The following is a 16,153-nucleotide window of genomic DNA, read 5'->3' on the forward strand; positions in this document are numbered from 1 at the left end:
CCTCCATTCAACAATATGCTCTTAACAGTAGACACACATTGAATATAGACATAGACAGGTACAGAAAAAGATGTATCATTTTAGCACAAAGCAAAAAAAAAAAAAAGCAAACCCCCGCCCCTCCCCAAAAAAGTCCTGGTGAGGGTGTATTAACATTATATAATTAGGCTTTAGGATAAAACATATTACTAGAGATAAAGAAGGACATTTCAGGAACATAAAAGGACTTAGTCATCAGGGAGACACAACTGATAAAAGAGCTTCAAAATTATAGAGCAAAAATTGACAGATATAGGGAATAAATTCAGAATAGTTGGAAGATTTTATCACTCCTCTCTCAATAGTCAAATAACTGGACAAAAATGTCAGTAAAGACATAAAATCTTTGAGCAACACTATCAATCAACCCTCTTGGCATATATAGGAGACTACAGCTAATATCTGAAGAATATACATTCTTTTTATATGCCTATGGGACATTCACCAAGATGGGCCATATATTGGGCCATAAAACAAGTCTGAATACATTTAGAAGGCTTAAGATTCAACGTGTTCTCTGAAAATTGAGTTCAGTAATACATATGTACCTGGGAAATCCACAAATATTTGAAAGTTAAGCAACATTTTTTAAAAGATTTTATTTATTTAATTGACAGAGCAAAACCTGGGGTGGAGGGTGGGCAGCAGGAGAGATAAGGGGAAGCAGACTCCACGGTGGGCCGGGACCCTGAGGCAGGACTCCATCCCGAGACCCTGGGATCACCACCTGAGCTGAAGGCAGGTGCTTAACTGAGCCACCTAAGTGCCCCAGGCAACAGATTTTAAATAAGCTACGGATCAAATAGGAAATCATAAGGAAAATTACAAGGTATTTTAACTGATTATTCAAGTGTAACATTATCAGATTATGGGATGAGCTAATTCAGTGCTTGGAAACAAATTTACACATTTAAGTGCTTATGTACAAAAGAAAAAAGATTTAAAGTCAGTGATCTTTGTCTTAGGAAAAAAAAAAAGGTAGAGAGAAAGAAATAAGAATAGAAGTCAATGAAATAGAAAATGGATAAAAAGTCAAGAAAATAAAGGAAACCAAAAGTGGTTCTTTGAAAAGATTAATAAAATTGATATGCTATAGGTAACACAAAAAAAGAGAGAAAACACAAATGATCACTATCAAGAATGAAAGGCACAGAGGTGCCTGGGTGGTTCAGTTGGTTAAGCGACTGACTCTTGGTTTCAGCTCAGGTCATGAGATCAAGCCCCACCTCATTCTCCCAGTTCAGCTGGGAGTCTGCTTGAGATTCTCTTTCTTCCTCTCCCTCTGCCCCTTCCCCTACTCTCTCTTTCCCTTTAAAATAAATAAATAAATCCTTAAAAACAGAATGGACATTTAATCTCACAGACAATAATAATAAAATATGGACAACTTTATGGCAACAATTTTAACTTAGCTAAAATAGACAAATTCTTGGGACGCCTAGGTGGCTCAGTTGGTTGGACAACTGCCTTCGGCTCAGGTCATGATCCCGGAGTCCTGGGATCGAGTCCCACATCAGGCTCCCAGCTCCATGGGGAGTCTACTTTGCTCTCTGACCTTCTCCTCGCTCATGCTCTCTCTCACTGTCTCTTTCTCAAATACATAAATAAAATCTTAAAAAATAAAATAAAATAGACAAATTCTTTAAAAGCCAAAAATATATCAAAGCCAGTATGAGTAGAAAGAGAAAATATGGATATCTGTTAGAGGAATTTAAATCATAATTAAAATTCAGAATTTTTTAAAATTTAAAATTGGAATTAAAGATCTCATTATTTTTGATGATCTTGATTTCCTTCTAGAAATAATAATTTTTTTAATTTTTTATTTTTTATATAAACATATAATCTATTTTTATCCCCAGGGTTACAGGTCTGTGAATCGCCATGTTTATACACTTCACAGCACTCACCATAGCACATACCTTCCCCAGTGTCCATAACCCCACCCCCCTCTCCCAACCCCCCTTCTCCCAGCAACCCTCAGTTTGTTTTGTGAGATTAAGAGTCTTTTATGGTTTGTCTCCCTCCCAATCCCATCTTGTTTCATTTATTCTTCTCCTACCCCCTTAACCCCCCATGTTGCATCTCCGCTTCCTCATATCAGGGAGATCATATGATAGTTGTCTTTCTCTGCTTGACTTAGAAATAATAATTTTTAATAATGTTTTTAATAATAATTTCTTTCTAGGTGCTTGAAAATAAGTACTACTTTTGAATGACAGATGTTAACACAAAAATAAGAAAGGCCATTTGTAAATGATAGAGCAGCTTAGTGTCTTTTACTGTCTTTTACTCATTATTTCTTTTACCATAATTTCACTATTACCAAATGTTCTAGCGAGCATTGCTTTACACTGGGATCATAGGCTGCACATTTGTTTCCATCAGAACTTTGCAAATTTATTGCAACAACAACTAGATAAATCTGTGTTTAGATCAGTGCTAATTCATCACAGCTAGAATGGAACTGAAAACACATGGTGGTTTAGTATTTTCTGTACAAAGGACTCTATTATGTGTGGTCCCCTATTTTCCTCTTTGTCATTTATATCATTATTTATACATAGCACAAAATGTTTTTAATTGAATGTATTCACATAAAATATCTATAGAGATAATATATTATAGTCAAAACTTAGTTTTGGGGCATTTAACCAAGTGGAAATTATGGCCAAAAGTTGAAGGGAGCCTTTATGTCTTTGAGAAAACACGAAGCTCAAAGAAAGTTTTTGCAGAGAATTGTTATCGGTAAATTAACAAACAGGAAAGGCTCCAAATTAAAGTTAATGCTTCACAGAAAATTATAGTAAAATCTGCATTTATAGTTAGTTGCTCAGATGAGACTAAGGGAGGCAAGTTATGGGAAGGAAGACAGACTCTGTGAATGAGCACAGTTCCTGAGCATCTGGAAAGACAGTTCACTCCATTCCTCATATTTCCTTGGTGCTTGGTTTATATCCTTAGTAATCATGCAGCACAGTATACAGTGGACCCCCAAACAACACAGGTTTGAACTCCATGGGTCCACTTACATGCAGATTATTTTTATAAATATGGTATAATACTATAAATGCATTTCTCTTATGATTTCCTTTTTTAAAAAAATATTTATTTGACAGAGATCACAAGTAGGCAGAGAGGCAGGCAGAGCGAGAGGGGGAAGCAGGCTCCCTGCTGAGCAGAGAACCTGATGCGGGGCTTGATCCCAGGATCCTGGGATCACCACCTGAGCTGGAGGCAGAAGCTTTAACCCGCTGAGTCACCCAGGCACCCCTCCTTAAGATTTTCTTAATAACATTTTCTTTCCTTCAGCCTTTTTTTTTTTTTTTTTTTTTTTTAGATTTTATTTATTTATTTGACAGAGAGAGACAATGAGAGAGGGAACACAAGCAGGCAGACTGGAGAGGGAGAAGCAGCCTTCACGCAGAGCAGGGAGACCTATATGGGTCTCTCAATCCCAGGACTCAAACCCAGGAATAATGAATGACCTGAGCTGAAGGTAGACGCGTAATGAGTGAGCCACCCAGGTGTCCCTTTCCTTCAGCTACTTTTAAGAATACAGTATTTAATACATATAACATACACAGTAAACAACAAGTACATTTATTACCTTGATTTATGTTTATGTTATCCATAAGACTTCTGGTCAACAGTAGGCCATCAGCAGTTAAGTTTTATGCTTTATATGCTGATTTTCAACTGCACCCCTGACCTTCAAGTTGTTCAAGGGCCAGTTGCATTAACATAATGTGTATATGTTCACACATGTTCTGTAGGGAAATGTGGATCTCAAAATGTGGGAACACAGGGTCCTTCCTGTTGTGCGTACTGCACCATACTAGGTGAACTCTCTGTCTTTTTGAGTCTGAGGAGTCCCTTTCTGAGCATATTACTTGTTTGTTAGAGTGTCCTTTTCAACGTAGTAAAATTTTCTTTTTTTCTACCTGTCTGTTAGAGACCCTGGTTCTGGAAATCTGACAAATAAAAAAATTGTACATATTTTGTATATAATTATATATACATATATATAATAAGTATTATATATATTTTTAAGAGAAATAAAAATCACCCATAATTTAATTACCATAAAACCATCGCTGTGCAGTCTTCTGGTATTCTTTCCTGTGTGTTTTTTATCCATATATTTATACTCCTCCCACCTCTACAAACACACAAAAATTTGGTGTGATAGTTCTCTGTGTTTGTTTCCAGGCACTTTCTGATGCTTGCTAGTGAGATGGGCACAGTCCCTCAACAAAGATCACTGTCTCCTATGGACCCCCATGAACATGTCAAAATAAATGCTGGTGTACTGAGCATTATGAAAGGGGAAACACCAGATGCTATGGAGTGAATATCAGGGAGATATTATGAATTTAGGGTATAAGGTCAGAGAGAGAATAGGGAATTTAGCCCCTCTGAGGAGGTGTACCCTTTAGGATGCTCTTGGGTTCAAGTAAAAGACTTGAAGTAACAACTAATATTGGCTTAAGCAATAAGCACATTTATTATCTCTAAACATAAGAATTAGACCTAGAGGAGTGGGGGTAACCGCAGCAGCTGAGCAGAGTCCTGTGTGGTCCAGCTTCTCTGGGACTCTCTTGGCTTTCTGTCCAGGTGACAGAATGCTTGCAGCAGTTCCGAAAGTCACAGCCTCATACAATGATGTCCATAGGTAGAAAAAGGAGAGTTCTCCTCCAATGTGTCTTTTGAAAAAGGGAAACACCCTTTCCAAAATTTCTCCCAGGAGACATTGATTCTTATCTCTTGGGCTGGAATTGTGTCATGTACTATTTCTCACCCCATTTTTGGTAAGGGGAATGGAATTCCGAGGCTTAGAAGAATCAAGATTCAGCCCCTGGGGGTGGAGAGTGACCATCTATCCCTGACACATATTGTCATCTACTATTTGAATAAAAACAGAATTCTGTTAGCTAAGAAGAAGTGGGGGACCCCCCCTCATTAATAAAGCACTAAGTAAATTATGCTACATATAGTGAAATCCTCATTAGCTATTTGAAAAGAAACAGATGTATATGTATTAACAGAGCATTAGTTTCAAATTGTACTCATGGAGGAGCAAAGGCACAGAACATTGTATGTGTATGATGCACCTATTTGTGTAAAAACAGAAACAAAAAATGCTTTCTCATATGCTGGTATTTGCATAAAATACTTCTGGAAAGACATAAGAAACTGCAGTATTTTTTCTGAGGACAAGGATAGAGAGAGATTTATCATTCATTGTGTATCTTTTTTACTGTTTGGATTCCCCCCCACCATGAGTATGTATCTATAATTTATTTTTATATTTGTTGATGAAAGTAACTATATAGAGAAGGCGTGTTACATAAAACATGTAAATAAAAATGCCAAGATACTTTCAATTTATATAATGCTTTATTCTTATAAAATTATCTTTCTGGGGCACCTGGATGGCTCAGTTAATTAAGCATCTAACTCCTGATTTCGGCTCAAGTTGATCTCAGGGTTGTGAGATTGAGCCCTGTGTTGAGCTCCGCGCTGGGCATGAAGCCTGATTAAGATTATTTCTCTTTTTTTCCCTCTGTCCTCCCACCCCCTCTCATACGCTCGCTCTTAAAATAAATAAATAAAAATACCATTAACTTTTACACATCCATTTAATTTTTACAGTTTTATTTTAAAATGTACTTGCAACATATGTCCACACAAAAACTTGTACATGAATGTTCTTAGCACCATTCATCATTATAGTCAAAAAGTAGAAACAACCCAAATGTCTATCAACAGATGAATGGATACACAAAATAGGTTTTATACATACAATGGGATATTTTTTATCTCTAAGAAGAAATGAAGTACTGATACCAGCTACAACATGGGTGAACCACAAAAAAGTAGCAAGAAGCCAATTACAAAAGACCACATGTTATACGATTCTATTAAATGTCTGGAATCGATGAATCGATAGAGACAAAAAGTAAATTGGAAGTTGCCGGAGACTGGTGAGGTTGAGGGGAGATTAGGAGCAACTGCTAAAGGGCATGGGGTTTCTTTCTAAGGTGATGAAAATGCTCTAAGATCGTGACAGTAGTTGCGTACTCTATGAAAATACTAAAAACTATTAAATTGTACACTTTCAGTGGGTCAGTCATATGGTATGTGAACTATACTATATCTCAATAAAGCTACTTTCTGATATGTACCTGCATTGTGTTTTTTTTTTTTTTTCTGCATCCACCAGCAGAATTTCCAGGAACATTACTTCAGATTCTTTATGGACATTATAGAATAAATTGACATTTATATATATTATATATTCTATAATTCTAATTATATATTCTATAATTATAGAATAAATTGACACTTTGTTCTTCTTTGAATATTTAGTTAGTCCTCTGGCAATTTTTTTCTCTAGTATTTTATGCATTTATAGACTTACATACTTATATTTTTTTTCCAAAAATTCTATCACCAGCACTTTAGTTTTTGTTTCTTCTGCTTTCACCTTCCCTATAAATAATGACCCTATAAACTCTTTTTTGTATGTATGACCATAGCTTTACTTCTATTTTTAATACATGTTTAAGAATTATCTTGTCAGGGGTGCCTGGGTGGCTCAGTGGGTTAAAGCCTCTGCCTTTCGGCTCAGGTCATGATCCCAGAGTCCTGGGATCGAGCCCTGCATCAGGCTCTCTGCTCAGCGGGGAGCCTGCTTCCTCCTATCTCTCTCTGCCTGCCTCTCTGCCTGCTTTTGATCTCTCTCTGTCAAATAAATAAATAAAATCTTTAAAAAAAAAAGAATTATCTTGTAAAAATTTACACACAGTATAGAGATAGTATAAAGTATCATGAGAAATGACAGAGTCTAGTGCCCCACTTCCCCCTTTCTATTCCTGTTTCCCAGGAAAAAAAAAAAACTTTCTGTTTCTGTTTGTTATTCTGGCCATTATTCCCATATTGCTGAATAAGCTCACGCATCCATATCCCAAGCTGCCTTCAAGCTATGACAGAGAAGTAAATAGCCAACTTATGTTTGGCCAATGGTTTGGCCACTCATGGGGCTCTAGGTTGAAAATAATTTTTCCTCAGGAACTTGAAGGCATGACTTCACGGTAGCATTGTTGAGCATCGTGTTGCTGTTGAGAAGTCTGATTCTTGTTCTTTTGGGTTTGATTCTTTTCTCTTCCTCTGAAATGTTTCATAATTATCATAGTGTTTTAAAAATTTCACAGTGATGTGCCTTATGTGTACAGTTTTAAATTCCTTGTGTTGGGCCTTTGGTAAGCATTTCCATTTAAAGACTGTTTCCCTTCAGCTCTGAAGACTTGTGCAAGTAATTTCTGTAATCATTTTCTTTCTTCCATATTATCATTTGAGGATTCCAAGTGGTTGGATGCAGAGTCACCTAGACTGATTCTTTCTCAGCCAGAATTCTTCATGGGAATCCGAGAACACACAGAAAATGCCTTGAGTGATTGTTTTTTCACACCTTTCAAGAACAGTCTTATTCAGTACCATGTTAAATGCAGAGAGAAATTAATAGATAACATACAGTGAGTGTCTTAGGAAGGGGGTCAGCAAACTTTAAACTTTTTACTTTATTTATTTGAGAGAAAGAGCATGAGCAGGGGAGGTGGGGCAGAGGCAAAGCAAGAAGCAGGCTTCCTGTTGAGCAGGGAGGCCCATGTGGGTCTCGATCCCAGGAGTCTGGGATCATGACCTGAGCCAAAGGCAGGCGCTTAACCGACTGAGCCACCCAGGCACCTCTAGCAAACTTTTTTTTTTTTTTTTTAAGACTTTATTTATTTATTTGACAGAGAGAGATCACAAGTAGGCAGAGAGCGAGAGGGAAGCAGGCTTCCTGCTGAGCAGAGAGCCCGATGTGGGACTTGATCCCAGGACTCTGAGATCATGACCCGAGCCGAAGGCAGCAGCTTAACCCACTGAGCCACTCAGGCACCCTCTAGCAAACTTTTAAAAAAGACAGATAGGAAGTACTTTAGGTTTATGGACCTGGAGGCAAAAATTGAGGCTATTATGTAGCTACTTATATATCCATTTAAAATGTAGTCGTTTTAAGTTTTTTTTTTTTTTTTTTTTTTTTTAATTCTTACCTCCTGGGCTGTTAAAAAAAAAAAAAAAGCAGGTGGCTGGCTGGATTTGGCCTACAGCCAGAATTTTCTCAACTTCTCCTTTAGGGCATTAGGGTTCCCTTCTTTCACTGAATTCTGAGGATTCAGAAAATCCTCTTTTTTACTTTCTTTTTTTTAAATTTTTTTTTAAAGATTTTATTTATTTATTTGAGAGAGAGAGATAGTGAGAGAGAGCATGAGCGAGGAGAAGGTCAGAGGGAGAAGCAGACTCCCCATGGAGCTGGGAGCCTGATGTGGGACTCGATCCCGGGACTCCAGGATCATGACCTGAGCCGAAGGCAGTCGTCCAACCAACTGAGCCACCCAGGCGCCCCTCATTTTTACTTTCTCTCATACTTCTCAGCTTAGCTTTTTGTTCTACATTTTGAGATTTTTTAAAAATTTACTTTCAGCTGTTTATATTTGAATTGAACAGTCATTTTTACTTCCAATGCCTCTTTGTTCTCTAGTTGTTCCCTTTTTATACTATCCTGTTTTTTGCTTTATGGATTCAAAACTTTCCCAAATATTTCTCCTTACAGGTTTTTTTTTTTAAGTGTTTCTTTTTGCTCCATAAATCATCTGTTTTTTCCCTTTAAGCACAGTTTTTGCGTTTACACATCTGTGATCTCTGATAATCTAATCATACTTAACAGGGATACAATAGAAAAATCTCATGTTCCATATATGCAAGGCATAAACGTTCAACAATTCCATGCTACATTTTTAGTGTCCATTTATGTTTTATATATTATAACTGGTGGTTGCATTTTTTGTAAAACCTCTAGCTGAAATCAGATGCAAAGAGAAACTCTCTGATGATGCGTGTGTGACTGTGTGTGGACCACCCAGAGGTGTGGTCCTACACGAGCATTCTCTCATTGGGATCACGGCATTGCTTTGAGTTCCCAGCTTCTTCTGTGCTGCTTGCTGCCTTCATCCCTACTTCATCTGTCTGCTGGGGAGTTGCTGAAATAGCCCACTTGCTGATGATCCTCATATTATCTTTGCTGTCCTGGTTTTACACCTCTTACAGACTCATTTACTATTCCTTCAGTGGGATCTCAGGAGGGAGAGGATAAATCTTCATGTTCAGGCGGCTGTTTTGAGTTGATATTCTCACCACACGTGTTAAAAGTGTATTGTTGCATTTACTGTGTGCCTCTCATATACAGGAAACAACATGATAAGTCTCCTACGGTGTTTGTAATTCAGTGGGGAAATAGCACATCTTCCCTATTATCTTTGATAAAAGGAAGATTGTAGTCAGTGTTGTAATAAGCTGAAGACAGAGGAGTCGAAGTGACTGGGGAGGTAAGGCTTTAAGGAGAAGCTGACATCTGAACTAAGGCTTGAACATAAAGCAGAGAAGGTGTTTCAAGGGGAGAGACCTTAGCATGTACTGAAATAGAGGTCCGAAGTCCAATGAGTGGGCAGTCATCTTTTTCCAGTGTGATCAGAATGTAGTATGTATGTATATTTGGGTTGGCAGGGGGACTGTCATAAGAGGTGAGGCTGGAAAGGCAAACTGGACTCAGATCATGAAGGATCAGTCCATCCTCAGTCATTGGGATGTCCTTCTTTAGGCCATTGGGAACGACTTTTGAGTAAGGCAGTAAAGATGGCCTAAACAGTCTTTTAGGTAAATCAATCCAGTTATAATAGGAAGGATAAACTTAAAAGAGAATAGTTGGGGTAGCAAATCCTGTTAGGAAGGTTAATTAAATGCTAAACCAGGACAGCAGAGGCCGGATTAAATCAGACCTTCTACCTGTTTTCTAACCAATATTTGTCAGACATCTACTGTGTCTGCCAGGTACTTTGATGAACCTTGAGACTTTTTTTTCCCTCAAAATGTTTTTTATGGTCTTTTTTCCCTTCGTATTCTCACTGGGACCATCTCGGGCAAAGCTCTCATACACACTTCATGCTCGAGTCCCTAGAGCCACAGTCTCTGTGGACTCCAGGGTTTCTCTCCAGCCTAATTTGTTTTGTGTATCACTGACAAAATAATATTTATGTATGACCCACATCATGTCATTTTTCCTTTAAAAGCTTCATTTTCTTCCCTACCAGCCAAATCATAACTCCTTTTCTGGATTTCAGTACCCTCAGCCTGGCTCTAGCCTAACTAATCCAAAAATTTGCCATTTTCTAATACAAAAATGTTATCAGTTTGATGTCCTTAGAGCTTACTCATTCTGCCCCCATGTCTTTCCTCATGTCATCTCCCTGCTGGGAAATATTCTCTGTATTTTCTTCAAATTCTTTCATTGTTAAATTTCAGCTCAAAGTTCATCCCCTCCCCAAATTCCTCTATTTCTTCTTAGAAAAGATGATTGTCTTACACTGCTTTTCTATTTCCATGGTGTCTCATCTTTGACTGGGGCTTCCGTCCCCATAGTTTGCTCCATGGCCACAATGTGACTGTACGAGAGCCAGCCGTCCTGACCAAGTCAGGAAGAGAAACGCAAGGGGCAGCGGTAACATCTCTCTCTTCCAGCTGAGTTAGCCCCACTTAAAGAGCTCTCCCAGAAGCTCATTCAATGACTTTCAATAGGTTGGCCTCCTTGGTTGTCCCTGGAAAAAAGGGAATCATATTTAGATAGACATATTCAGAGTTTCCATGTTGAACAAGGGCACTAATTACAGAGAACACAATACATAAAATAGAACGGAACATTCGATACTTTGATCTAGGTGATGATGACACAGCATGTGTATATAAAAAACTCATCAGGCTGTGGCCAACAGACACATGAAAAGCTGCTCAGCATCACTAATCATCAGGGAAATGCACATCAAAACCACAGTGAAATATCATCTCACACCTGTCAGAATGGCTAAGTAAAAAACACAAGAAACAACAAGTGCTGGCAAGGATGTGGAAAAAAGGAACCCTTGTGGGAATGTAAACTGGTGCAGCCATTGTGGAAAATAGTGTGGTTCCTCAAAGTGAAAATAGAATAACTATATGATCCAGCGATTTTACTACCCAAAGAATATGAAAATACTAATTCTAAAAGACATATGCACCCCTGTTTACTGCAGCACTATTTGCAATAGTCAAATTAATGGAAGCAACCCAACTGTCCATGAATAGATAAAGAAGATTGGTACACACACACACACACACACACACACACACTAGACTATTAGTCCACTATTAAAAAAAAAATGAAATCTTGCCATTTACAACAACTTGGGTGGAACTAGAGGGTATAATGCTAAGTGAAATAAATGAATCAGAAAGACAAATACCATATGATTTCATGCATAGGTGCAATTTAAGAAACAAAACAAATGAAATGAACAAAGAAAGAAAAAGAGAAAAACAGACTTTTAAATACAGAAAACAAACTGATGGGTACCAGAGGGGAGACGAGTAGGGGGATGGGTGGCAGGTGAATTGTATTAAGGAGGGCACTTGTCATGATGAGCCCCGGGTGATGTATGGAAGTGTTGAATCACTGTATTGTACGCCTAAAACTAATTAACACTCTGTGCTGGGCACCTGGGTGGCTCAGTGGGCTAAGCCTCTGCTTTTGGCTCAGGTTGTGATCCCAGGGTTCTGGGACTGAACCCCACATCGGGCTCTCTGCTTAGCAGGGAGCTGCTTCCCCCTCTCTCTGCCTGCCTCTCTGCCTACTTGTGATCTCTGTCTGTCAAATGAAAAAAATTAAAAAAAAAATCTTTTAACACTCTATGTTAATTATACTGGAATTAATGTTTTAAAATAGAATACATGAAGAAAAATGAGCTAAATATTAAGAAAATAATAAAAATAGAAACATAATTGGAAAAAATTATAAGGATAAAGAGAATCCAAATAAACTGAATAAAGTTTATGGAAGGCAGTAAAGATGTTTCCTGTATGTTGCGGCCTAATATAAAAAAATACAGCTTTTTTATAGATTTAGTATTTTATTTATTTTTTTAAAAGATTTTATTTATTTATTTGACAGAGAGAAATCACAAGTAGGCAGAGAGGCAGGCAGAGAGAGAGGAGGAAGTAGACTCCCTGCTGAGCAGAGAGCCCGATGTGGGACTTGATCCCAGGACCCTGAGATCATGACGTGAGCCGAAGGCAGCGGCTTAACCCACTGAGCCACCCAGGCGCCCCAATACAGCTTTTTTAAACTTGGCATTGGATTACTTAGATATCTGGCTCTATATCAGGCTATGGAAAATATCAATAAATAAAAAAATAAAGACTGCATTTACTTTTAATAATTCTGTCATCACTAGTATGTATTTTGTATATTTTAATGCCTTTTTAAGAGATGTTTATTCCAATTGCATCTTCACTGTAAACAGTAAATGTTATAGATTGAAACTATAGTTCTATGTAATGCTTTTCTCCGATGAAATACTTTTTTATGTTAATACAATTACTTGTTTTCTTTTTGTATCATTTACTTCATATGTTTTGTTTTATCTTATTTTATTTTATTTTTACTTTGAGAGGCCATAAAACTTAGTAATTAAGAGCATGGATTTTGAAATTACTCAGGCTAGATTAAAAGTTCTACCTCTTGATTGTTCTGAAACCTAAAAAATAAGAAAAAAAAGTCATCAGGTCAATCAGTCTGTGTATGTAAGGTTAGTAAACTTTATTTATTTATTTAATTTAGGAAAATTAATGCTTCTCTCCCCCAGAGTTGTACAGTATGGTGACCTGGGCATATTGTCACAGGTAAAATTAGGATTGTGTTCTTAGAAGGACATATGGGAGAGTGGACATTGGCTTAGGTATGTAAATGTCTTTGTCACATGTTAGACCTTTTGCTGAAGGTTAATACTTTTAATATGGAAACCAAAATTGAGGGGCTTGGAAGGTTTTTTTGTTTTTTGTAAACTAAAGTTTTAAAATATCACAGTGTATAATGTAATATATCGTAGGGGAAAAGTCAGTTTAAATGTGGGAATTTTTTATATGTCATCTTAACCTGTGGTATAAAAAATTGTTAAAGATTTTCTTTGTATTGGATATTTAGTAGATAGTAGCTTGATGTTGAAATATTTCAGCAAATGTGAAAGTATCAGCTTTGAAAAAAAAAATACTGCATGCTAATTTTTACTCATCCTGTTAGTGAAAACTCAATGTATACCTTTTGAGTGCTTGTGTCCTTTATATAGTAGAAGCAACAAATAGTTATATCAAGTCACTACTAAAAAGGATTCAGAAAACTAGTTTCCATAAAATCAGTATCCATTTTGGGTAGTTCTAACTTGATATATAAGAAGTCAGTAAATAAAATTTATCATAAGAAGTTAAAATACAATCTGTATTTTTAAATGCTTGCAAATATTTAAATAATATTTTGAAATTTTCTTTTATCCTATTTTAGAAAAAAAATGTAAAAATAAGCACGCAAATCCACTCCGTTGTTATGGTAGAACTATCAGAAAATGGGTGGCATAGGATTGCCCTGCCTTTGTATGACGTGTCTCGTGTAATTTAAAATACACCGTAAATAGAAGGAATTAGGAAATGGCAACATCTTAGGCATTAATTTCTCAGAGTCTAGGTTGATTGATGTTCACTTGTTTTTAAAGAAACTTTGTGTTTTTCTTACTCAGGTACATCCTCAGCAGCACCGGCTTCTTTTCGAAGTATTTGATGAAAATCGGTTGGTAAGTTATATTGTACTGGTGGCGTGAAACAGGAAGCAAGGGTCTATCTCAGTAGAGCAGCGCCTCGTGGGCTGGGAATCCGTGACGTGAGAGGCGACTTAAGGGGGTTATGGAGGCTCTGTGCGAAATAGAGAGATGGATGCAACTTTTCCCCTCTTTCCTGGTGCTGCTGTGTACCCTTCCACTTTCCCCCCAGGTACCTCTCTTTCTGTCACTTTGGCACAGATTGCAGTCTTACTCAAGGAAAGCTGGCCTCTTTGTCTCGCCTTCCCTCACACTCATGCTCTGTGCTGTGGTGGGTATAACCAGGCTCAGGGAGCCCTCTCCCTGAGCAGATTTGCCTCATTCCCTCTCCCCACCTCCACTCTTCTACAAGGAAGACTGTCTGTCCCCTTCACACTGATAAAGTCTTCTAAAGAACAGCCGGCTCTTACCTAGGGGGATAAAAAGACAAAAGTAAGCGTGATTTTATTTTTATGAAAAGATAGTTCTAATTCCCGATTTCCTAAAGACTCTGTTTAAGTCCTATTGTTTTCCTAATTTTGTCTCTTAGGAATGCTATTTCAGATCTTCTTAGCATCGTACGTGTATATTTTAAACCTGTAAGATTGGAACATGAAGGTGTGAGAACAGTGTTATATATTCAAGGCATATCAGTTATTAAGAGACAATCATTCATTTTTTAGCTAAGAAAGAAACCAGATTTTTAAATTTGTTTTTAGTGTCAGACTTCACAACATATTTTTCCCCCTCAAGAAGCGATAACTATAGTAGTAATGGAAGATACTGCAAATGAAATCTATTAGCAATCGTAATAAGCCAAAGGGCTTCTTTATTGCCAAAAGACACTTCATCACTAACTGCAGTCAAACTTTTTAAGGCTGATTGACATGACAGATGTTGACATTTGGTTATCAGAATGGTCAGGTGCAGAGTTTTTTGTTTTCTGTTTGCATTTTTGCCTTTTCTATAGACTAGAGATTTTTTCCACCTCTGTCTCTACAGATCTTCTAGATGGGACCAGGTGAAATTTAGTATTTGTGTTTTTTAAATCATGAAATACACAAACAAGTGCATATAATATAAATCCTTACTTTATTTTTATTTTTTAAAAGATTTTATTTATTTATTTATTTATTTATTTTTGAGAGTGAGTGAGTGAAAGAGAGAGAGAGAAAGGGAGCGAGCAGGGGCAGAGGGAAAGGGAGAAGCAGACTCCCTGCTGAGCAGGGAGCCCAATGCAGGGCTCCAACCCAGGACCCTGAGATTATGACCTGAGCCAAAGGCAGAGGCTTAGCCTATTGCACCACCCAGGCACCCCTAAATCCTTATTTTAAACAATAAGACAATCTGCACACTTATTACTCAACTTAAGAACTAGAACATTACCAAAATCTACAACCCCGCTTTGCCCTCCCCAATAGCATCTCCTTGTCTTCCCCCACAAGTAGTGGCCACTGTCTGGAATATTGTGCTTATCATTGCTTAAAAAAAAAAAAAAACTTGTTTATCATATATATATATATATATATATATATATATATATCTGAGTAGAGTTTCCTTTGTATATTTTTGAATTTATTAAAATACCATCACTCTGAATCCATTCCTCTGTGACATGTTAACATGTGCCATTTAACATGTGCCAACTGTGTTGGATACTCTGCTATGCATTAGAAATACAGCTTTTCTCAAAAAGCAAGAAATAGAACAGGGTGATATATGTCATACTAATCCTCTGACTTGTTGTTAGTCCTTGCAGGTATTTGAAGTCTACATATCACCTGAGATGTTTTAGAAACTCTAGCCATTCGTAGAGTAACAGGCTTGCTTGTATAGCAGTTAATGTCCTGTGCTACTATAAATGTCATTCATGTTTATTCCCCTATAGCATTCACAACCAAATTAAGAACACATCCTTTTCCTAGCCAATTCTCTTCGGAAATGTATGGCGAAGGGCACAGATAAAATTTTAAGCAGAAACAATTTCTTGTCCTCTGGAAAATATTTGTAATATACGTGTTAATTTGTTTTGGAAAAAAAAAAAAAGAGTAGGCTTATATCCCTCTTGTTGAGTCCATTTTAAGACCTACGGGTTATAAGCCAGCAGTTTGGGGATGTTGATGATGATAGTAATGGGACATTTCTGAATGTTGTGCCTTGAAATGAAGTCTACCCACCAATACGAAAGTCCGTGCTTCTTTGTCACTGACCTAAGAGATACACCTGCATACATTCAGCCTCTGAAGCTTCAGGAGATGTCTATATTCTGTATTCTGAATGGAGATAACTATGCTTCTCAGGTTTAGTGGTTGTATTGGTCAGGGTTTTCCTGAGAAACTGAACCAATAGGAGGAGAT

At 37.3% G+C, this 16,153-nt stretch overlaps 1 protein-coding gene across 3 annotated transcripts in view; it reads left to right on the plus strand.

The window, feature by feature from the left end:
- NEDD4 (NEDD4 E3 ubiquitin protein ligase) overlaps positions 1-16,153 on the plus strand; it is a 125,376-nt gene that overhangs the window by 32,875 nt on the left and 76,348 nt on the right. For all 3 annotated transcript variants that reach the window (XM_082733829.1, XM_082733830.1, XM_082733831.1), the window contains one exon: positions 13,740-13,793. In XM_082733829.1, coding sequence (XP_082589955.1) covers positions 13,740-13,793 — 54 coding nt within the window. The remainder of the gene's footprint in view (positions 1-13,739; positions 13,794-16,153) is intronic.

The sequence above is a fragment of the Mustela nivalis genome (assembly GCF_964662115.1).
Source record: "Mustela nivalis genome assembly, chromosome: 6".
NCBI classification, from domain to species: domain Eukaryota; kingdom Metazoa; phylum Chordata; class Mammalia; order Carnivora; family Mustelidae; genus Mustela; species Mustela nivalis.